The following is a 17,753-nucleotide window of genomic DNA, read 5'->3' as shown; positions in this document are numbered from 1 at the left end:
GTCCCGCGCTCTACAGTGTTACCATGGTGCAGAGCCCCGCACGTGCAGGAATCCGACCCGTTTCGGCTTATCGTCAACATGAAGGTGGAGCTAAGTGGAGATCCGTTACATTTGTATCTAATGTCGTCTTTGATCTGTCGGCGGACGCGCTCTGCGTCTCCAGATTTTATATGTACAGTTCAAAAGTTTGAAATGACCCAGAAAAAGAATTTATACATTCATTTTAATTACGATAGTACCATTGATTTATTTAAAAATATAGCCACAACATCATCAGTAATGTTGCAAATGGCTATTACTGCTTTTGATGCCTGTTCTATGATTTGTTGTTTCATATTCTCACTGAAAAGGCCCATTTCAAGAGCCATCGCCCCAGTGTTGAAAGGGGAACTCTGATGCTCATGGCCCCAGTTTGTAGAGAAACCTTTATAACTGTGTCTGCACAGGTGAAGCTCACTACTCTGTGCAAGAAAGCAAGTAAATTGTCTTGCCTTGGGTCGCACAGTAGTGGGGTTCCTAAAGTTCATTTCTGGGTTCAAAAATGGCCACAGGAAAAGAGCTTTGTGAAGAAATGCATCAATTTGTTGTTGTTTTGCAAGATGAAGGTTATTCCATGCCTCAGATTACCACGAAACTGGGGCTTTCATACAAAGGTGTCCACTACTATGTTGAAAAAGAGTGCAAACTGGATCTAAAAAGGATAGAAAATGAGGCAGGAGGCCCAGATGCACAACTGCATCAGAGCAAAAGTACATTAGAGTCTGTAGTGTGACAAACAGATGCCTTATAGGTCCTCAGTGTGCTGCTTCTTTGAATAGTCCACTATATGCACACACACACACACACACACACACACACACACACACACACACACACACAAATATATATCATGACTCAGCAGAATTTTGTTTCATTTTAATGAACTGCCTATAAAGCTCACATGGGCTCCTGCTCTTCTGCTTTGCGCTCACTCACCTGCATTCTGCTCCTGGTGATGGCACCTGCCAGTGGACAAAGATGCAACATCCTGGCATGTGCTTGCATCGCTCTGTCCCATGAGACAAGTTGTAACACAAATAGGACTGTTGTGCTGCGAAGTCCACTGTGTTGTGACTCGGTTTCAATGACGCCATCATCGTCTGTTGTGCTCACCTGTGGAGATGCCGCTGGGGGACAGGTGGCAGGATTGGAGGCTTTTCACCTGTTTACTGATTCGGTTACCTTTTTCCAGGAACAGCCACGATATCTGCAGGGTCAGCGTGGGTTAAGGAGCTACAGAGGTCACACGTGGACTAGATGCTAACTCACCTGAGCGAGGAGAGAACCAATTACATCCCTAACCTCGTTCACAGCCAGAGGTGTAGGTCACGTGATCCCAACATGTTCTACAAGAGAACAATCTAATGGGCAGTAGATGGCATAGTGGTGAGTGGCATCACCTTGAAGCTGGAAGGTCCTGGGATTGAATTCCCGTTCTGATGTAATACTAATGATCCAAGTATTAACCCTGAACGGATCCAGTATGAATACAGCTCCTCAGTTTCTTCTGGTCGTTGTTCCTGAAGGGGGCCGCAGTGGTGGCATAGCTTCCTCCCTGGGACCTGAAAGCACCGTCTTGTGGGAGGTGATGTACTTCATGTGTCCACTTCTTCATCCACACTGTTTCCATCAACATGATGAAGATCCTCCTTTTTGGAATGTCTCTGTGACTCCTGGCCTCCTGCAGAAGTGATGCTTCCATGAAAACATGTCAATGCCATACAGCGTGCATTTATTCACCAAAGAGAATCAAAAGCTGCTTTTGGAATTGGACCGATGTGTCACAATGTACATCACGTACCACACGGTGGCGCTATGGACACACAGTCAGAGAGAGGCGCACGGTCTCCCAAGTGCAGCAGTCCGACATGCTGCCGTGAGAGAACAAAGTAAGTCCAGGTGTGACTTTGTCACCTCCATGTCCATTCTCATGTCCATGTGTCACAGTCATGCAAATGCAAAGACATTCTGCTCTGTCCCCCGTGGTTTGTCTCCACAACCTATATGGGCATTTTAACTTATTAGACAGGTTTTCTGGACAGAAAAAAATGATTCTCTCCTGACATAACATAAATACTAGTGCTACATAACACCAATAGTTTAAAAAGCCATAAACACCTTAATTAGAGCATCTTGTACATGCAATATTCAAAACAGGAATCAAGGTTGAAAGGTTTTGCATATTTTCTATAATGATTATGAGCTGGTGGGGGGAGCGGCAGAGCTGAGCTTGGAGTTGGACATGTCCCTATTGCGTCTCCATGGCAGTGCTCTGAGGATGACCCCTAAAGGTGGTCAAGGTGTGATGCTTTGCTCAGTGACTGCTCTGATGGTCGATTATTCTAGTGCGGTTTCCTTTGTTTTTGTCATTTCCTTTGGAGCCACAGCCGTTTGGGTTCTTCTTGTCAGTAAAAGCCTCAGTTTGTGTGGGAAAAGTTGCTGTCTTGTTTCTGCTCCACAACTGACTCAGTTGGACCCAGTTGGACCCAGCTGGACTCAGATAGATAGATACAACTTTATTGTCATTGCATAGTACAGGTACCCATCAACGAAATGCAGTTTAGCATCCACCAGAAGTGCAAATAGTAGAATTGTGAAATGAACAAGTGCAGTTCAATATAAGAAATAGATGTACAACAATTAAATAAATAGAATATGGCAGAGAGTATGTACAGAAACTGTTGAGCAGGTAGCAGTAGTAATGTATATATATATAAATATCTAGAGTATGTACAACAGTAGCAAGGATAATGCACCATATATGTATAGATAATATACATAGTATATATCTATATTATACATATATAAATAAATAAATATAAATATATAAATTCATCCATATTATATACACATATATATACATATGTACATATACATACACACAGAAAGATAACTAGGAAATGCTATGAATTATCTATTATTCACAATTAGAATTATTATTATTATATATAAATAACGTAGGAAGTACAAGGTGGAGCAGAACCGCATAATGATTACAGGCAGTTATAAAATAGTAAAGCATCAATGAGACATCAATGACCTAATGCTGAAGTGTAGAGTTCATTAGGGTGATGACTGTAGGGAAGAAACTGGCCCTGAACCTGCTGGTTCTGGTGCGAATGGCCCTATATCTTCTGGATGGAAGGAGGTTGAACAGTTTGTGACTGGGGTTTGAGGAGTCCTTTATGATTTTGTGTGCTCTGTGCAAACATCTGCTAAGGTGAAGAAGCTCAATAGCAGGTATGTCTGTGAAGATTCTCAAGGTAGTAGTTATGTGCTAATGATGCATTGCGTGGTTTTCACCACCCTTTGCAGGGCTTCTTTCGCACACTGTAGAGCTGCTATACCACACTGTAAAGGAGTTGGTCAGGATGCTTTCAAGGATACAGCAGTAAAAGTTAATTAAAATTTCAGGAGGCAGATGAGCTTTCTTCAGTGTTCTCAAGAAGTAAAAATGCTGTTGCGCCTTCCTAACCAGAACTGAAGTGTTCTGATGCCAGGACAGATCCTCAGAGATGTGGACACCCAGGAACTTAAAGCTGGAGACACGCTCTACTTCAGTACTGTTGATGTAGACAGGGGGCTGTCTGCTGCTGTTAGATTTCCTGAAGTCCACAATGAGCTCTTTGGTCTTCATGGCATTGAGGGTGAGGTTGTTGGTGGAGCACCATGCTGACAGGCGTTGTATCTCCTCTCTGTAGGCTGTTTCATCGTTGTTACTGATCTGGCCAACCACTGTGGTATCATCTGCATACTTGATGAAGATGTTGGAGTTATGCAGAGGTACACAGTCATGGGTAAACAGGGAGTAGAGCAGTGGGCTCAACACGCAACCTTGTGGGACGTCGGTGTTCAAAATGAGGGTTGAGGACATGCGATTGCCCAGCCTTACAGCCTGAGGTCTGTTGGATAGAAAGTCCAGAATCCATCTGCATATGGGTGTGCAGATACCCAGGTCACTGAGCTTAGTGATCAGTTTTGTGGGAATGACTGTGTTAAATGTGGAGCTAAAGTCAATGAGCAGCATCCTTACGTATGCGTTCTTGATATCCAGGTGGGTGAGGGCTGAATAAAGGGCAGTGGAAATGGCATCCTTTGTCGACCTGTTTGGGCGGTAGGCAAACTGGTGTGGGTCCAGTGTAGGTGGGAGGCCCGCTATGAGGTGACTCAGTACCAGTTTCTCAAGGCACTTCATAACAATAGGGGTGAGTGCAACAGGACGAAAATCGTTCAGTCACTTTGCATTTGAATGCTTAGGCACAGGTATTATAGTTAGACCCAGTTGGATCAAGCTGGACCCAGTTGGACCCAACTGGACTCAGCTGGACCCAACTCAACCCAGTTGGACCCAGTTGGACCCATGCTCGCAGTTGCCTTCCAGCACTCTGTGGTTTGTATGAATATTCACGTGTTTGTTTTTGCTTCCTCTTTTTAACAAAACTGTGTTTTAATCATGTTTATTTAAATTTGACATATAGCTTTCATCTTCCTCATGTCAGTTGTCTTCATGTACAATATCATGATAAGCTTAGTTTATGAAATTACTTTTTACATTTGTTTTATATACACTTCACATTTTATGACAATGTTATGAAATTTCTGTGACTATTGTGCTGTCACTCCATAGGCCAAGAAAACCTTAAAAATACTAGCAATGGAATAATACATCTTTACCCGATTTCTGCATTTATTTATAATTTAGAGTAGAAGAAAAAAGTTAAACATAAAACAGTCATGCGCTTTCCATAACTACTTGCCTGCAACCTGCTGCACCATTGTGTTGCCCACATAAAAAGCCAGGAAACAGAAATGAAATTATTCTTACCTAGACTGCTAATGCAGGGTTAAAAAGCTCTCGATTGTTGAATGTCGAGGAAGCTTTTATATACAAACCTGTGTTTGCTACTACAACTTTGCATAACTGAAAACAGCTTTGCTGACCCAACTGAACAGAAAAATGAACTTCTGCGAATAAAACATGACTGTCACGACCCAGACAAGTAATACCGCCTGTGACCATCGGAGGTGGAACTCTGTCCTATCGACACATACCTGCATACCTGCTCGTAATGTGATAATCAAACAAACAGGTATGAAAGGTGCAAAAAAACGTATCCAAGGTTGTGGATTCTTGATCAGCTCTCTACTGCCTTTCTTGTGATTTCCTAGTAACTCTAGTTTACTCGCCACTTTCCCAAGTCCCGTTTCGTGGGTGTTTTTCTTCCAGTCCTGAGTTCCTCTCTCGTCTCTGCCAGCCTCTCTGTTCCATGTTCATCGTGTTGCCTCTGCACTGCACTTCACAGTTTCTGCTGGTCACTTGTAAATAGACTCTGCACATGAGATTGCAACACTTTACTTCTGTGTCGGGACATTACAGTAATTCATGTCTGTGTCTCTATCATGTCTGGACACACGCACACGTCTACAACCGCTTGTCCTGAGTTGGGTCTCGGCGAACCGGAGCCTAACCTGGCAAGACGCGGTAAAAGACTGGAAGAGGAGGGGATACACCCTGGACGGGACGCCAGTCCGCCGCCACACAGCGGCCCCTGGCCAAACCCGCTGATGCCTGAACATGACAAAGTAAAACCACGGAAAGCACACAAAATGGCCAAGAGTGCTTCTGTGGCGATGTTCTGCTCAGTGAGACACACTCAAGGTGCTGTAATTTATATAGCAGAGTGATTTTTACTGTATAAATTCAGCATAAGCACCTTGATCAAGAATGGGACAGAAAGAGGAGGATCTGATCCTGAGGGATATGAGTGAACCTGAGCATTTAGAGAGGGCGGTGGATACAAGTCAAGGTGTCAGAAAGAGAGAAAATCCACATTAGGGAAATATTTGGAGTGCAAAGGGCACAGATGATGTGACGGTTCCAGCTTGAGAAGAAAGTGCCTGGGATATGAGACAATCTGTGATGTAAGACTCTTGCACTACTCGACATCCAGCATCTTTGGCATCTTCTGAGAGCTCAGAGTATTTATGCAGAAGGAAAGTCGCCAGACTCATTGAATCACTGCTGCCGTCTTCATGACAATGCCTTGTGCTGCTGTGAGGGCAAAGCTCAAGTGCTCAATATTCACATTCTGACAGTCAGTAAAATGAAAAGGGCAAAGGTTCGAGTGACCGAATGCGAGCACCTGACAGCTTTGAGCGCGGCGGTATGAAGATGTGGTGGCTCTGTGTTGACAGCAGTCATCATAAGTGGAACGTGTTTATTGCTAAACACACCAGAATGTGTGGAGAGGTCAAAATCACCCCAGAAAAGATCTGAAAGTTGCAGGAACAACGAGTCTCGCTGAAGGATCGTGTCTGGCTGAACTTCACAGAAATATTTACTGAATACAGGAAACTGATCTGAAACACTTTCGCGAACCTTTGATCTTATGGGCGAAGTCCTGAACCCTGGGTGTTGAACGAAACCACCATGCCTCCCAGTTTATTATTTTAGCTTTTCCATAAAGAAGATTTCAGGATTGAGAGCTTCCAGATGTCATCCTTGTCTGTGCTCAGCACCAGACACAACGTGTCCGGCTTCCTCCTCTATGAATGAGTAGTTGTCCTCTTTCACGGTGACAGCAGTTAAACCATCGGGAGCAAATTACGGCACAGACAAGTCATTGACAGCCTCCTCTTCCCAGCTCACGTGAAGATCTCCTCTTAGAAGGACCTGCAGCCGAACACCTGGTTTCACCAAGAAAAGGCAGCGGTTTCTTGACAGTCTTCAGATTGTGATAAGCACAACACTAACTGCTGTCCCCCGGAAAAGTCTCAAAACAGTCCACACTTCTTCAGGGGCTCAGGTGGTTCTTTGCTGACTTTGCTATGGATTTGCGTTAAACACACTAAGTACTTTTGAAATCAATGTTTTGCAGTCGCGGCTCATGCAGAAGAATGTCTGTTTGTTCGAATACTACCCTTTAAGGGCACATCTGACGGTGAGGTTCACAGCAAGGGACATTGCCTTGACAGTCTGTAGGTTGAGCTAGTCTCAAAGATGGGACAGAGATGCCAGGAGGTGAACTGAGAAAACTTCACATCAAGAAGGCTTCTGGTTCTACAGCATGAAATAGTTGTACTGAAGAAATAAAAAGCAGCCCAGATGGATCATGAAGTCCTTTAAGGAAACCTGTTCATGTTTTTGCAGCTCAGCATAATCAGTGTGTGGAGAAAGTAACACAACTGTACTTTAACTGTGATGGTGACAACAACTGAGGTTAATCATGCCTCTGCCCTTGTCTGATATGGGGCTGCTTCACATCTGTCCAGTAGCTGCCTACAGGAGCGACAAGTGAGTCTAAAAGAGATTTGTTTTGGGAGTATCTTTGAAATTTGAGAGGGATTTAACAGTTCTGAGTGATAGAGGGAGACCATTCCAGCATGCTGGAGCCAGAACCGAGAAGCTTTGGACTTCTGAATTCAGTGTAGTGCATTTAACATTGTAAGTGACCTTTCATAAAAGTGTCAGCTAAATACTACTTCATAATGCCTGTATGTCACTTTGGAGAAAACACACACACATACACACAATGTCTACAACCGCTTGTCCCGAGCGGGATCACAGCAAGGCAGAGCCTAGCCTGGTAACACAGAATGCAAAGCTGAAGGGGGAGGTGACACCAATCCACTGCAAGACACCCCAAGCAAGACTCGAACCCCACACCCACTACAGAGTGGGCCCTGGCCAAATCTGCTGTGCCACTATGCACCTTGGAGGCAAGCATCAAGAAGAAAAAGAAGTTCAGCCGTCCTTCATCTGTACTCTGTCTGCCATGAAGATTCAGCAGCCACTGTCACCTACTGTACACCTTGCAACAGCTAACATAACTCACATTTATGTAAATGTTTTTTTATGCAAAAATGTCATCGTAACATTTTTCCTCTTTTTTTTCCATTTCCTGTGGAAAAAAGACTTGCACAGCACTGTCGAATTATTCTGACATCAGATCTTATGTGGCTGATTAAAACTCTCACTTTATTGGATGCTGAGGTGTAACTGTGCAGCCCTCACTACTGCAGGGGATGTTGAAAATTTCATTACACACATCATACACAAATCTCTGAGTGTCAGATGGCAACGGCTCCAGCTGACATTGAAGTTAAGAGTCACAGGAATGGAAGGAAGATCAAAGTGTGCTGTGCACACATCTGTGTCCCTCTGTTGCTTTTTAGGGGCACGTTAATAATAGTAATTGTGCTGTTTTTCCAGGAACAGAGGAATTGTTGTTGTTTTTGGCCAGATTTCCAAATCACATCACACAGTCTTCGAATGTTAGTGGTGGTGGTGGGGGGTCCACACCACTGCAGAAATGCACAAAGACATCCCCTGCAGAGATGGGAAACTGCAAACAGGTACTGATAGACTCAATAAAGGTCAAAGTGTGAGCCAGAAAAACCTACTTGTTACTTTGATTCAAGTTATGCATATTAATTGTGTGCTTATTAAGGCTGTGCTCAGTGACAACGTTAGGCGCTTAAGTAAGTGCTGCTAATTTCTGCAGTAAAAGGAACTGGATGGTTTGGGGGCGAAAAAGTACAGAAAATCAGTCCTTCCACTGGCTTGAGTGCCATCCGTTCTTGGAGTCTGGATACGTAAATGTCTCTGAGATATAGTGTCGTATGTCGCTACAGTAGGGGGAAAGGTGTACAGTGTGTAGCAGGTGAAGAGCTCACGACGATTCCCTCTTGCAGAGCCACTGAAACATGGCCTTGTGAGGAAAACACCCCTCACCTGCTGTCCAGGTCACTGGAATCACCTGCATTCACCGTATAGCCTCAGGCACAGACCGCATCCGGACCGCTAGTCTCATTACGCCATTGATGGAACAAGCATTCGGCATCAATAAATATCTTCGAGTGTAAAGATTCTGCCCTGCAATGCAAGTAAAATATGAATGACGTGTGTCATATTTGCAAACCCAAGAATGTGTGAGACAACATTTAACCTTAATGTTTCCATGGTAACTTCCCAGCAGTGAAAAACAAGCAGATGGGAGCAACATTATTAATCACCAAACAGAAAAATCGTCATTTTCCCCAGATTTTTCCCCTATTAGGTGATTAAAATCATAGACCAGACATAAAAGGAGCCAGACACAAAGACAAGTGGAAGCACTGCAAGTCCCACGAAAGCAGGAGGAGGTAGTGATACACTGAAAATGACACACTGGCATTGACACACCGATACTGACGAACTGACATTGACACACTGACAGAGGTCCGGCAGCGAAAACTGGCACTGAAACAGGAGGAACTGCTACGACAGAGTACAGTGACACGTGAAGTGGAGCCGCTCAAGTGCAAAGTTGATGTGTTGATGTGTGTTGAAGTGCTCAGTGCTGGAGGTGATTGAAACATTTGGTGTTTTGCTCAAGCGGTGACTTGGAGACAAAGATGCTCAGAAGACAAAGTGAGGAGGGGCTGGAGGTCTTGAAACATGTGACAACAGGGACACTTGGGAACCTGGAAGCTGGAGAAGTGATGAGGACTGAGCAGCAGGAGGAACCCAAATGTACGAAGTGCTGCAACTGAGTACTTTAAATGTATTTAAATGTTTCAGTTTCAATGTTAACATGACACGCGGGTCCAGCAGCGCAGCGTCATAGACGTTAAGTGCCAGCAGCTCATCGTCACCCCCCCAAATGCCTCACTCAGCTCCATGTGGGCTTCTCCCTCCGTCACAGCATGTGCAGCTCATCACATCTGCTTCATCTTGTGGAGCTTCAGTCAGTCAGTCAGTCAGTGTCTCAGTGCCTCGGCGTGAGCTGGTCGTGCGATCGGAGCCCAGCTGCGTGCGTGTCTCCCTTTGGGCTCCTCCCTCCCTCTCGCTTCTCTTCTTTTCTTCTTTTCCCTGCTCAGCTCGTGCCGCAGAGCTGCACTTGGATTAAATCCCAAGGTTCTCCTCACTGGACGGATCATCAGTGAACTTCTTGTGGACTAAGTTGACGTGTCTTAATCATCGCACCAAGCGGCGAACAATGGCGAGCAGCTCCCGCTCCCTCTCCCTGATGCTGCTGCTGTCCCTCAGCATCCTCAGCATCCTCAGCATCCTTAGCATCCTCGCCATGAGCGCCGTGGTCCAGCGGAATCGGGAGGAGCGCCTCGCACTCGCCGGAGCGCTTCGGAAGGACCGCGAGCTCTCCTCCTTGGGGCTCGAGAGCGGGGGAGCTGGAGCCCAAGGAGACCCGGCTTCGCAAGAGAGCAGCGAGGACCAGCAAAGCAGGAAGAGGTCCGTGAGGACGAGGAGAAGTGGAGCCGAGCGCCCGGAGCCCGGCGTGGGTTCGGAACTCAGCATGTTGCCCCAGGAGCCGGAAACGCTTTCGCGTGGGGGGGAAGACGAAGAGGAGCCGTCCGAGTTCCCGTGGAAGAGAGCTCGTGAGCCGATGCCGATGGTCCCCGCGCAGGATGAGCCCGAAGGGGTGATGAGCAGCAGGCAGGATGAGCCCCGAGTGAAGAGCTCCAGTTTCTCCTTGTCGGGGGACTCGACTCACAACCAGGCGATGGTTCACTGGTCTGGACCCAACAACAGCGTGAGTTGCTCCTGCTCGCCTGCACGCACACGGCACGCACGCACACACACGCACACACACGCATACACACACACACCACGGCTAGTGCTAATAACTAATAATAGCTAGCTAATAGTTAGCTAATAATTTCTCTCGCGCACCGGTCGTCGGACACACGTTCGCTGGGGAAGGTCTGCGCTCCGCGATGAAGTGGACAGTAATAATAAAAGTGACAATAATGAATAAAGGCGACAGTAAAGCCCAGAAGAACAGTGAGAAGGGCTTGAAGGGCTACAATAATCAATTATAATAATCATGTAGCGAGACTCGGTGAACGAGGGAAAGAACGGGACTCTCTGGTTGTTTTAAATAATAATATAATACTTGATATGAATATGATATAGAACATTATTCATTGCGTGAAGTTGTGAAAACGCTTTGAGAAGCACGTTAGAAAGACGCTGTCGAGGGTTTTGTGACATGTCACATGTCACAGGTCCAGTGAGAACTGCTGAAATACACTACTGTAGCAGGAAGATGCTAAGATGAAGGGTATACTGTGGTACGAATGGCTCAGCAAGTGTGTGTTGGACAGGGAGAGACCAAGAGAATGGTTCAAGTGAGGCTCAAGTAGAGGGAGACATAAGAAGATAAGATGAGATGCTCCTGCATCCTCTAAGCAGGTGACCTGCTCCTTGTCTGACAGAAGATCCTGAGAGCTCCCAGCTTGTCCTTGCCACTGTTAGATACCATTTGCTTACCTGTTATTTACCTGTTTCTGCTTCTTTGGGTTCGCTGACCGTGGGACTTCTGTGCTTCTGTGTGTCTTCTGTGGATCATCTGTGGGTCTTTCTCAGGTGTCTGCTTTTTCAAAGAAAGATTTCTTACTTTCCATTTGCCTTTGGAAGATATAGGGTGATATTTTCAAGTGTTTTGTGAATGTTACGTATTGTAAAAGGGTGTTGTCAAGCATGAACTGATGTTATTGGAGCTCAGCTGACACTTATTTCGGATTTGTAAGACTTTCTTTTAACAGTCCTTCCACTATGCACACGCTAACTGTTCACATTTAAAATAAACGATAGGCAACAGATTGATACATAGATACATTTACATGTATTCATTTAGCAGACACTTTTCTCCAAAGGGATGTACACACACACACACACACACACACATTTTCAGAACCGCTTGTCCCATACGGGGTCACGGGGAACCGGAGCCTACCCGGCAACACAGGGCGTAAGGCTGGAGGGGGAGGGGACACACCCAGGACGGGAGGGATGTACATCTCAGAGAAAAATACGAGTACATTATGGCAACAGAAGGAGAGATTTGGACACAGACACATGATTCTTGAGGACAGTCAGTGTTGCACATTCCACCATATGAACCAGTGTACATCACACAAGTAGCTGCATAATGGGTTATCCATTATTCAACAGTTGTATCAAAAATGATTAAACATAAACATTTACACTTTAATCGAGCACTTAGGAGATCAGGGGAGAAGTGATTCCGAAAGAGGTGAGTTTTGAGACCCTTCTTAAATAAAGAGAGATTCAGCACTTCTGAGTGAGAGGGGGAGCTCATTCCAGCATATTGCAGCAGAACCAAAAACCTTTGTGTTTTTATTTTTTCAGCTCTTGTGTCTGGGACCGCCAAGAGGTGGGGGGTTTGGGGGTGAAGCTGGAACGAACCAAATGACAGAACTGTACATACATAGCTGATATTTAGATAAAACCTTCATTGATCACAAAGGAAATGAAAATCAGTAGTTTTGCATAATATTTTTGAGAACTTAAAGTAAGCAATGACTGGAGGCAGTAATGAATTCACTTCTTTACTTGTCCTTAGATGCATTTATTTTCAGTATCGTTTTTTGCAACAATTTAAATTTTAAAATGTTTGATTTTACACAAGTATGTTTTCAAGGTGAGAAAAACACTTTCACTCAATTACCTTTCGCTCACAATTCTTGTACTACTTTTGAACTTTCATGTAAAATGTTTAACTTTCTGTCCTCAAAATCAATGAAGCCACTTTTACAGTGAATCATTAGAAGCAACTGCTCAGTGTCACTGTCAAACGCCCCGGAGCTGAAAGTGATCCTGAGAGCAGCACCGGCGGATGCACCTGCACCGGTTTAGCATGAGGGCTTATACAGCTTGAGCAGAGCCCTCGAAGAACTTAGTGCTTCACTTTTACTTGGTCGGTCGTCTTGTCCACGAACATGTCTTTGTCTTTTGCGTTATTTTTTGTGCCTGTGCTTCTCCCACTTCACAAGTCTTCGCATTCGCACAAGAACACTAATAAACTCTGCTGCTGGACTTTGGGGGGGGGGGGTGCGGTGGTGCGGTGGTGCAGTGGGTTGGACCAGGTCCTGCTCTCCAGTGGGTCTGGGGTTTGAGCCCCGCTTGGGGTGCCTTGCGACGGACTGGTGCCCCGTCCTGGGTGCGTCCCCTCCCCCTCCAGCCTTACGCCCTGTGTTGCCCGGTTAGGCTCCGGCTCCCTGCGACCCCCGTATGCGACGAGCGGCTCAGACAGTGCGTGTGCGCTGGACTCAGTTGTTGACACTTAGCTGATGCCGCAGTTTTGTGGAATTTGTTGGTCTTTGATGGCTGTCAGCCAGTCAGTTCCCCCAAACCAATGGAGTCACTTTCACCATAAACTGACAGCAACATCACCTCACTTGTGTGCATTTTGCTGGGTGCTGTCACCCATCAGTCACACTCTTCCCCAACATGGAGAGTCATAGGGGAACGGCATGGTTTACAGTGAACATCCTGGCCTCAAATTCAGGAAAAACAGGTGATGTGTATACTGGAGTGGTCTTACAGCTGTTTGCCAATTTGCTCAGCAAGGGATTTACACACATATACTGGCTGAAGCTGCAGCAAAGCGGAACCTAACCTGGCAACACAGGGCGTGAGGCTGGAGGGGGGAAGGGACACACCCAGGACGGGATGCCAGTCCATCACAAAGCACCCCACGCAGGACTCGAACCCCAGACCCACCCGAGAACAGGACCCGGCCAAACCTGCTGTGCCCCGCAAGGCATTTGTCAGGGAGCAACTCATGGTAAGAGCGTTGCAATGTAGCAGCGGCAGGAGTGAAGCTGAGACCAGCAGCCTTCAGGTTACAAGCGCTGATCCCTGCCTGCTGCACTACCCACACAAAGCCAACCTAGTTGGTTCCGATGCTCCGAGCCCAAAGAGGTTTAAAGCCTGTGGGGTTAATCACATTTTCTGAACTTGCCTTACTCAGTTTTAATAATTTTTAGCAAATGGCTCTTTGAAGCACACAATAACGCCGGGGTCAGCCCAACTTGCTTTACATCTGCCAGTGTTGTACACTGTGCAGAGTCATGGCTCTTTCACTTGGTTCTGTGGAAGCTTGTATGGAGTCTGTGTGTGTGTGTGTGTGTGTGTGTGTGTGTGTGTGTGTGTGTGTGTGTGTGTGGGGGGGACATTAATATGCACTGGCCCCGAAACTTACTGTGGTTTTTTTCTGTAAGGAGAAGTGAGGTGACGTTTGTGTTCAACCTGCAGTTTAGCATGTGGTGCAATAAAAAGCTGCATTTGGAGAAGAGAGACATACTGTAACTCAAAAGCCTGTGAAAGGTGCAGTCTAGTTTGACCTCTTTATCCACAGACATGTCCACAGAGTGCTGCTTTACTTGCACACGAACGCCGATACTGTAGGGACTCCTTTGCATGTCTGAGTGCAATTTTGACTGCGACAGCTCAGGATGTGTGAAGTCACCCTTTCATGGCAAACCACAAAGTGAATGTAGATACAAGACTCCTTATGTTTTTCATGGTCATTTTATAGGCTCCACAGAAAGTTTCCAGTTATGAAAAATGGTATTTGAGTGCATGAAAAACAAAATAGCTCTGATATTCAGCCATGTTGGTCTTTGGAAGACCAGCACCTAGAAGTTGTAGAACACACACAGTGACCGAAGCCACTTGTCCCGAGCGGGGGGTCAAGTATTATATTTCCTATCATAGAAATGTCCGGTTATTGCCCATCTCTGACACACGTGTAATTAATCTCTTCAAAGGAACCCTTTCCAGGCCCCATTAACAGGATGAGGAGAGGTTATGCTGTACCTCCAGGGAACGGTGTCCTTGCCTACGGCCGTATCGGTCGCCACCCCACTTCTCTTAGGGCTTAAAAAGTAGGGAATCCCTCAGGAGCCGGGGCAGGGAAGCAATTATCCCCTCCAAAGGTTTGCTGGCAGCGAAACGGACTTTCATGTAATTAAGCCCATTTGGGGACTTTTCTTCACCAGGGTGAGTCAGTCTCTGAAGATCAGGTTGTCTTTGCCAGAAGCTGACGTTCGTGCAGTTTGTGATGTCTGGACGTGGCCTGGGGGGAATGAGGGCTCAAGGTGCTAGATGTGGGGAACCATTTCTCTGCAGAAGGACAAAGCCTGGGAGCCTGGTGAGAGGTGCTTTTCTCTTCTTCATAACATTTGGCAACTGCGTTATTTATAGTTTACCCCAGTATGTCATTGAATATGCAATTGTTGCAAAAGTATCTGCACAAAAACACATGATGCAATCGGAGCTTCGAGGGAGAATCAGATGACTCTTTCGGCTCGTTTTGAGAACATGAGTTGCATTGTTCGGTGTAAAATTTTAACAATGCAGTTGTGTGGTGTGTCTGTGTGAACTTTATGTTTTATAGTGCATTCTTTGTCAAAATGCTAGTGGTTTATACCCTGTGACTGAACGTTTTAACTTTTGTGAAAGTAGGAACGGGGGGAAACAGGCTGCAGAACTGCATTCATGTGAAATGATGAGACTGGGTTCCAGTTCAGAAGTTCTCTGCTACTTCATGTGGTCTTTGTGCTCCTCACATTCAGGTGAACTGAGGCCTCAGACATCAGTACTCTTCGCTGTACTCGGTTCCACGTTCTGCACAATCTTCATTTACAGCCCTTACGGCTTGTTAGCCGACTGACTTTCTGGTGTTAAGTTTTATGTGCAATCAAAGATCTCCAATGACATCTCCTCACATGATATTCTATGGAAATAAGTTACATTAAATGTTGTATCTGGTGATTAACTCCACTGACCATCCATGGCACGTTATTAAATTTTGTAAGATAAAATATGATACAGACAATTATATTTTATGCTGGTTGACCCTTTTATGGCCTCTTTGAGAAGAAGGCCTGAAGAAAGGTGCCCCCATCCTGAGGGGTGAGGGACCATTCCCTGTTTTCCTGTAGAAGAGACTCCTTGTTGCAGGTTCTCGGCGGTGCTTCTGCTAAAGAGACCTTCATGCTTCCTTTAATGTGCATTTTTGCTTGGAGTAATTTGGTTTATATGAGTACCAGTAATAGTATCTGTGTAAGAATTATTGGAATTATTGTTATTTTTTCTTCTCACTGTGGCTCGGTGTTCTGTCTCGAAGTTGTAGCTTGGAATCCTGCTCAGTTCTGACTTTGTGCTATGTGTGTGGTTCCCCTTGAATCTCCAGCAACATGCTATTTGGTGTCCTTTAAGGAAGCAACCTGCCATGCAGTGGACTGGACTCAACCTCACACCTTGAACCTCAATCCTGCAGTTCTGTGCTTCGATCTGTAAGTCTGCAGTTACTGAAAATAGATGGGTTTCGGATGAAGCATTTTTTCATTGCAGTCCCTTAGGAACAACAGAACGCCGCACGCCAACACTAAGCTACAAATGCAAAGCACACCAGTTATTTTTAAATTTCCAGTGTTTTTGCTTTCTTCAGCGTGACGTCTCCATGTCGAAGATGCAGTATGGAAACTGGTGTTACTGTTGCCTCTTTGTTGTCTAGTAAAAATTACATTTATGCAGCGCTCCCCAGAGATGCTCTGGAAGACACAGTTCTTTACCTCAAGGGTTTAATGCTAATGAGGTTTAAATAAATAGTCAGATTAATCACATGGGTAAAGGTAAGGAACAGCCTGCAGGTGCGCTGTGCGTTGAGTAAATAACGGTTAAACAATATGTGTTTCCATGAGAAAACAATACGATGACAACTAGTATATCCTGCTTGTGCAATTTGCTTGGAACGTTAAAATCAATACCGGTGCTGTGATACAGCTATCATCGTTCACCATTTCATCACATTGAATTTGTTTTTGACCTTGAAAGAGCAAAGAAGAGCTTTAGACACACAAACAGGACTAATGACACAGGGCTTGCGTGTGTGACACCACCGTGTTGCTGGTTCACATCCCTCCAGTAGTTCCTACAGGAGTGACATTGAAGCAGCAAATAGACAGATAATCTTCCCTCCTTGGGTGTGTGTGTGTGTGTGTGTGCTGTGTGTGACTTCCATCCTTGCAGCATGACAAGCTCTTCAGTCTGCTAGAGCTGCCTCCCTCTTACCAAGCGGTTTTGCATGTCTTCCTTTCAATCTCTCTCAGCAGCTTTTCCTCAGAGTTCGGTATTCAGCCCCTTACTCTTCTCAATCTACTCCGCTTCCCTTGGATTTGTCACTGCTTCTCATGGCTTTTCCAATTGCTGCTATTCTAACGAAACTCAGCTCTTCTGGTATTTTCTACAGCCGACATAGATGTATCCAATAACCAGGCAGCTTGACTGTTCAACATTTTTGCTTGAATGACTGACCATCATCTATAGCTCAGCCTTCATAAGACTGTCATAAGTTCATCTCTTTGTGGGTCCATCCGCCTATTGAGAGTGATGAGCTGAGCTGGACAGTTTTCTCAGTTCATCCTCATCCTAAATCATCACATTGAACTCTGATCAAAGTCAAAGTCAACTTTATTGTCATTCTGCCTCGAGGTGAGGTACACATTTTACATGTACAAGTATTTGTTTATCAGACACTTTTCTCCAAAGCGACAAACATCTCAGAAAATACAAATTGTTCATTAGATGAGCAGGAAGAGACACTTAGATGAGTGATTGTACAGTACAGTCACTTTGCGTCTTTCTGGTTGCTCATTATGAGGTTCCGCAAGCAGGTGTGTCGGCACGGCCTCTCTAACTGGTAGCAGGTATGGGGGTTAAAAGATGATGGGCGAAGTGAGTGTGGAAGAGGTGAGTTTTAAGACCTTTTTTAAATGTGGACAGCGATTCAGCAGTTCTGAGTGAGAGGGGGAGGTGTTTGGGTGCTGAGTGCTGGTGACGTCTGTCATACTTTCTGAACCCACTGCCACTCCATGTCTGCACCTGCTCCCAACTGACTTGT

At 45.4% G+C, this 17,753-nt stretch overlaps 1 protein-coding gene across 1 annotated transcript in view; it reads left to right on the top strand.

Annotated features, from left to right (window-relative positions):
- The first annotated feature begins 10,354 nt into the window (after positions 1-10,354).
- Positions 10,355-17,753, top strand: part of LOC108927034 (VPS10 domain-containing receptor SorCS3-like) — a 56,862-nt gene continuing 49,463 nt past the window's right edge. The window contains exon 1 of the mRNA XM_029251288.1: positions 10,355-10,571. Coding sequence (XP_029107121.1) covers positions 10,425-10,571 — 147 coding nt within the window. The 5' untranslated portion in view covers positions 10,355-10,424. The remainder of the gene's footprint in view (positions 10,572-17,753) is intronic.

The sequence above is a fragment of the Scleropages formosus genome, chromosome 4 (genome assembly GCF_900964775.1).
Source record: "Scleropages formosus chromosome 4, fSclFor1.1, whole genome shotgun sequence".
In the NCBI taxonomy this organism is placed as follows: domain Eukaryota; kingdom Metazoa; phylum Chordata; class Actinopteri; order Osteoglossiformes; family Osteoglossidae; genus Scleropages; species Scleropages formosus.
This window is presented reverse-complemented; position numbering and strand designations above follow the sequence as displayed.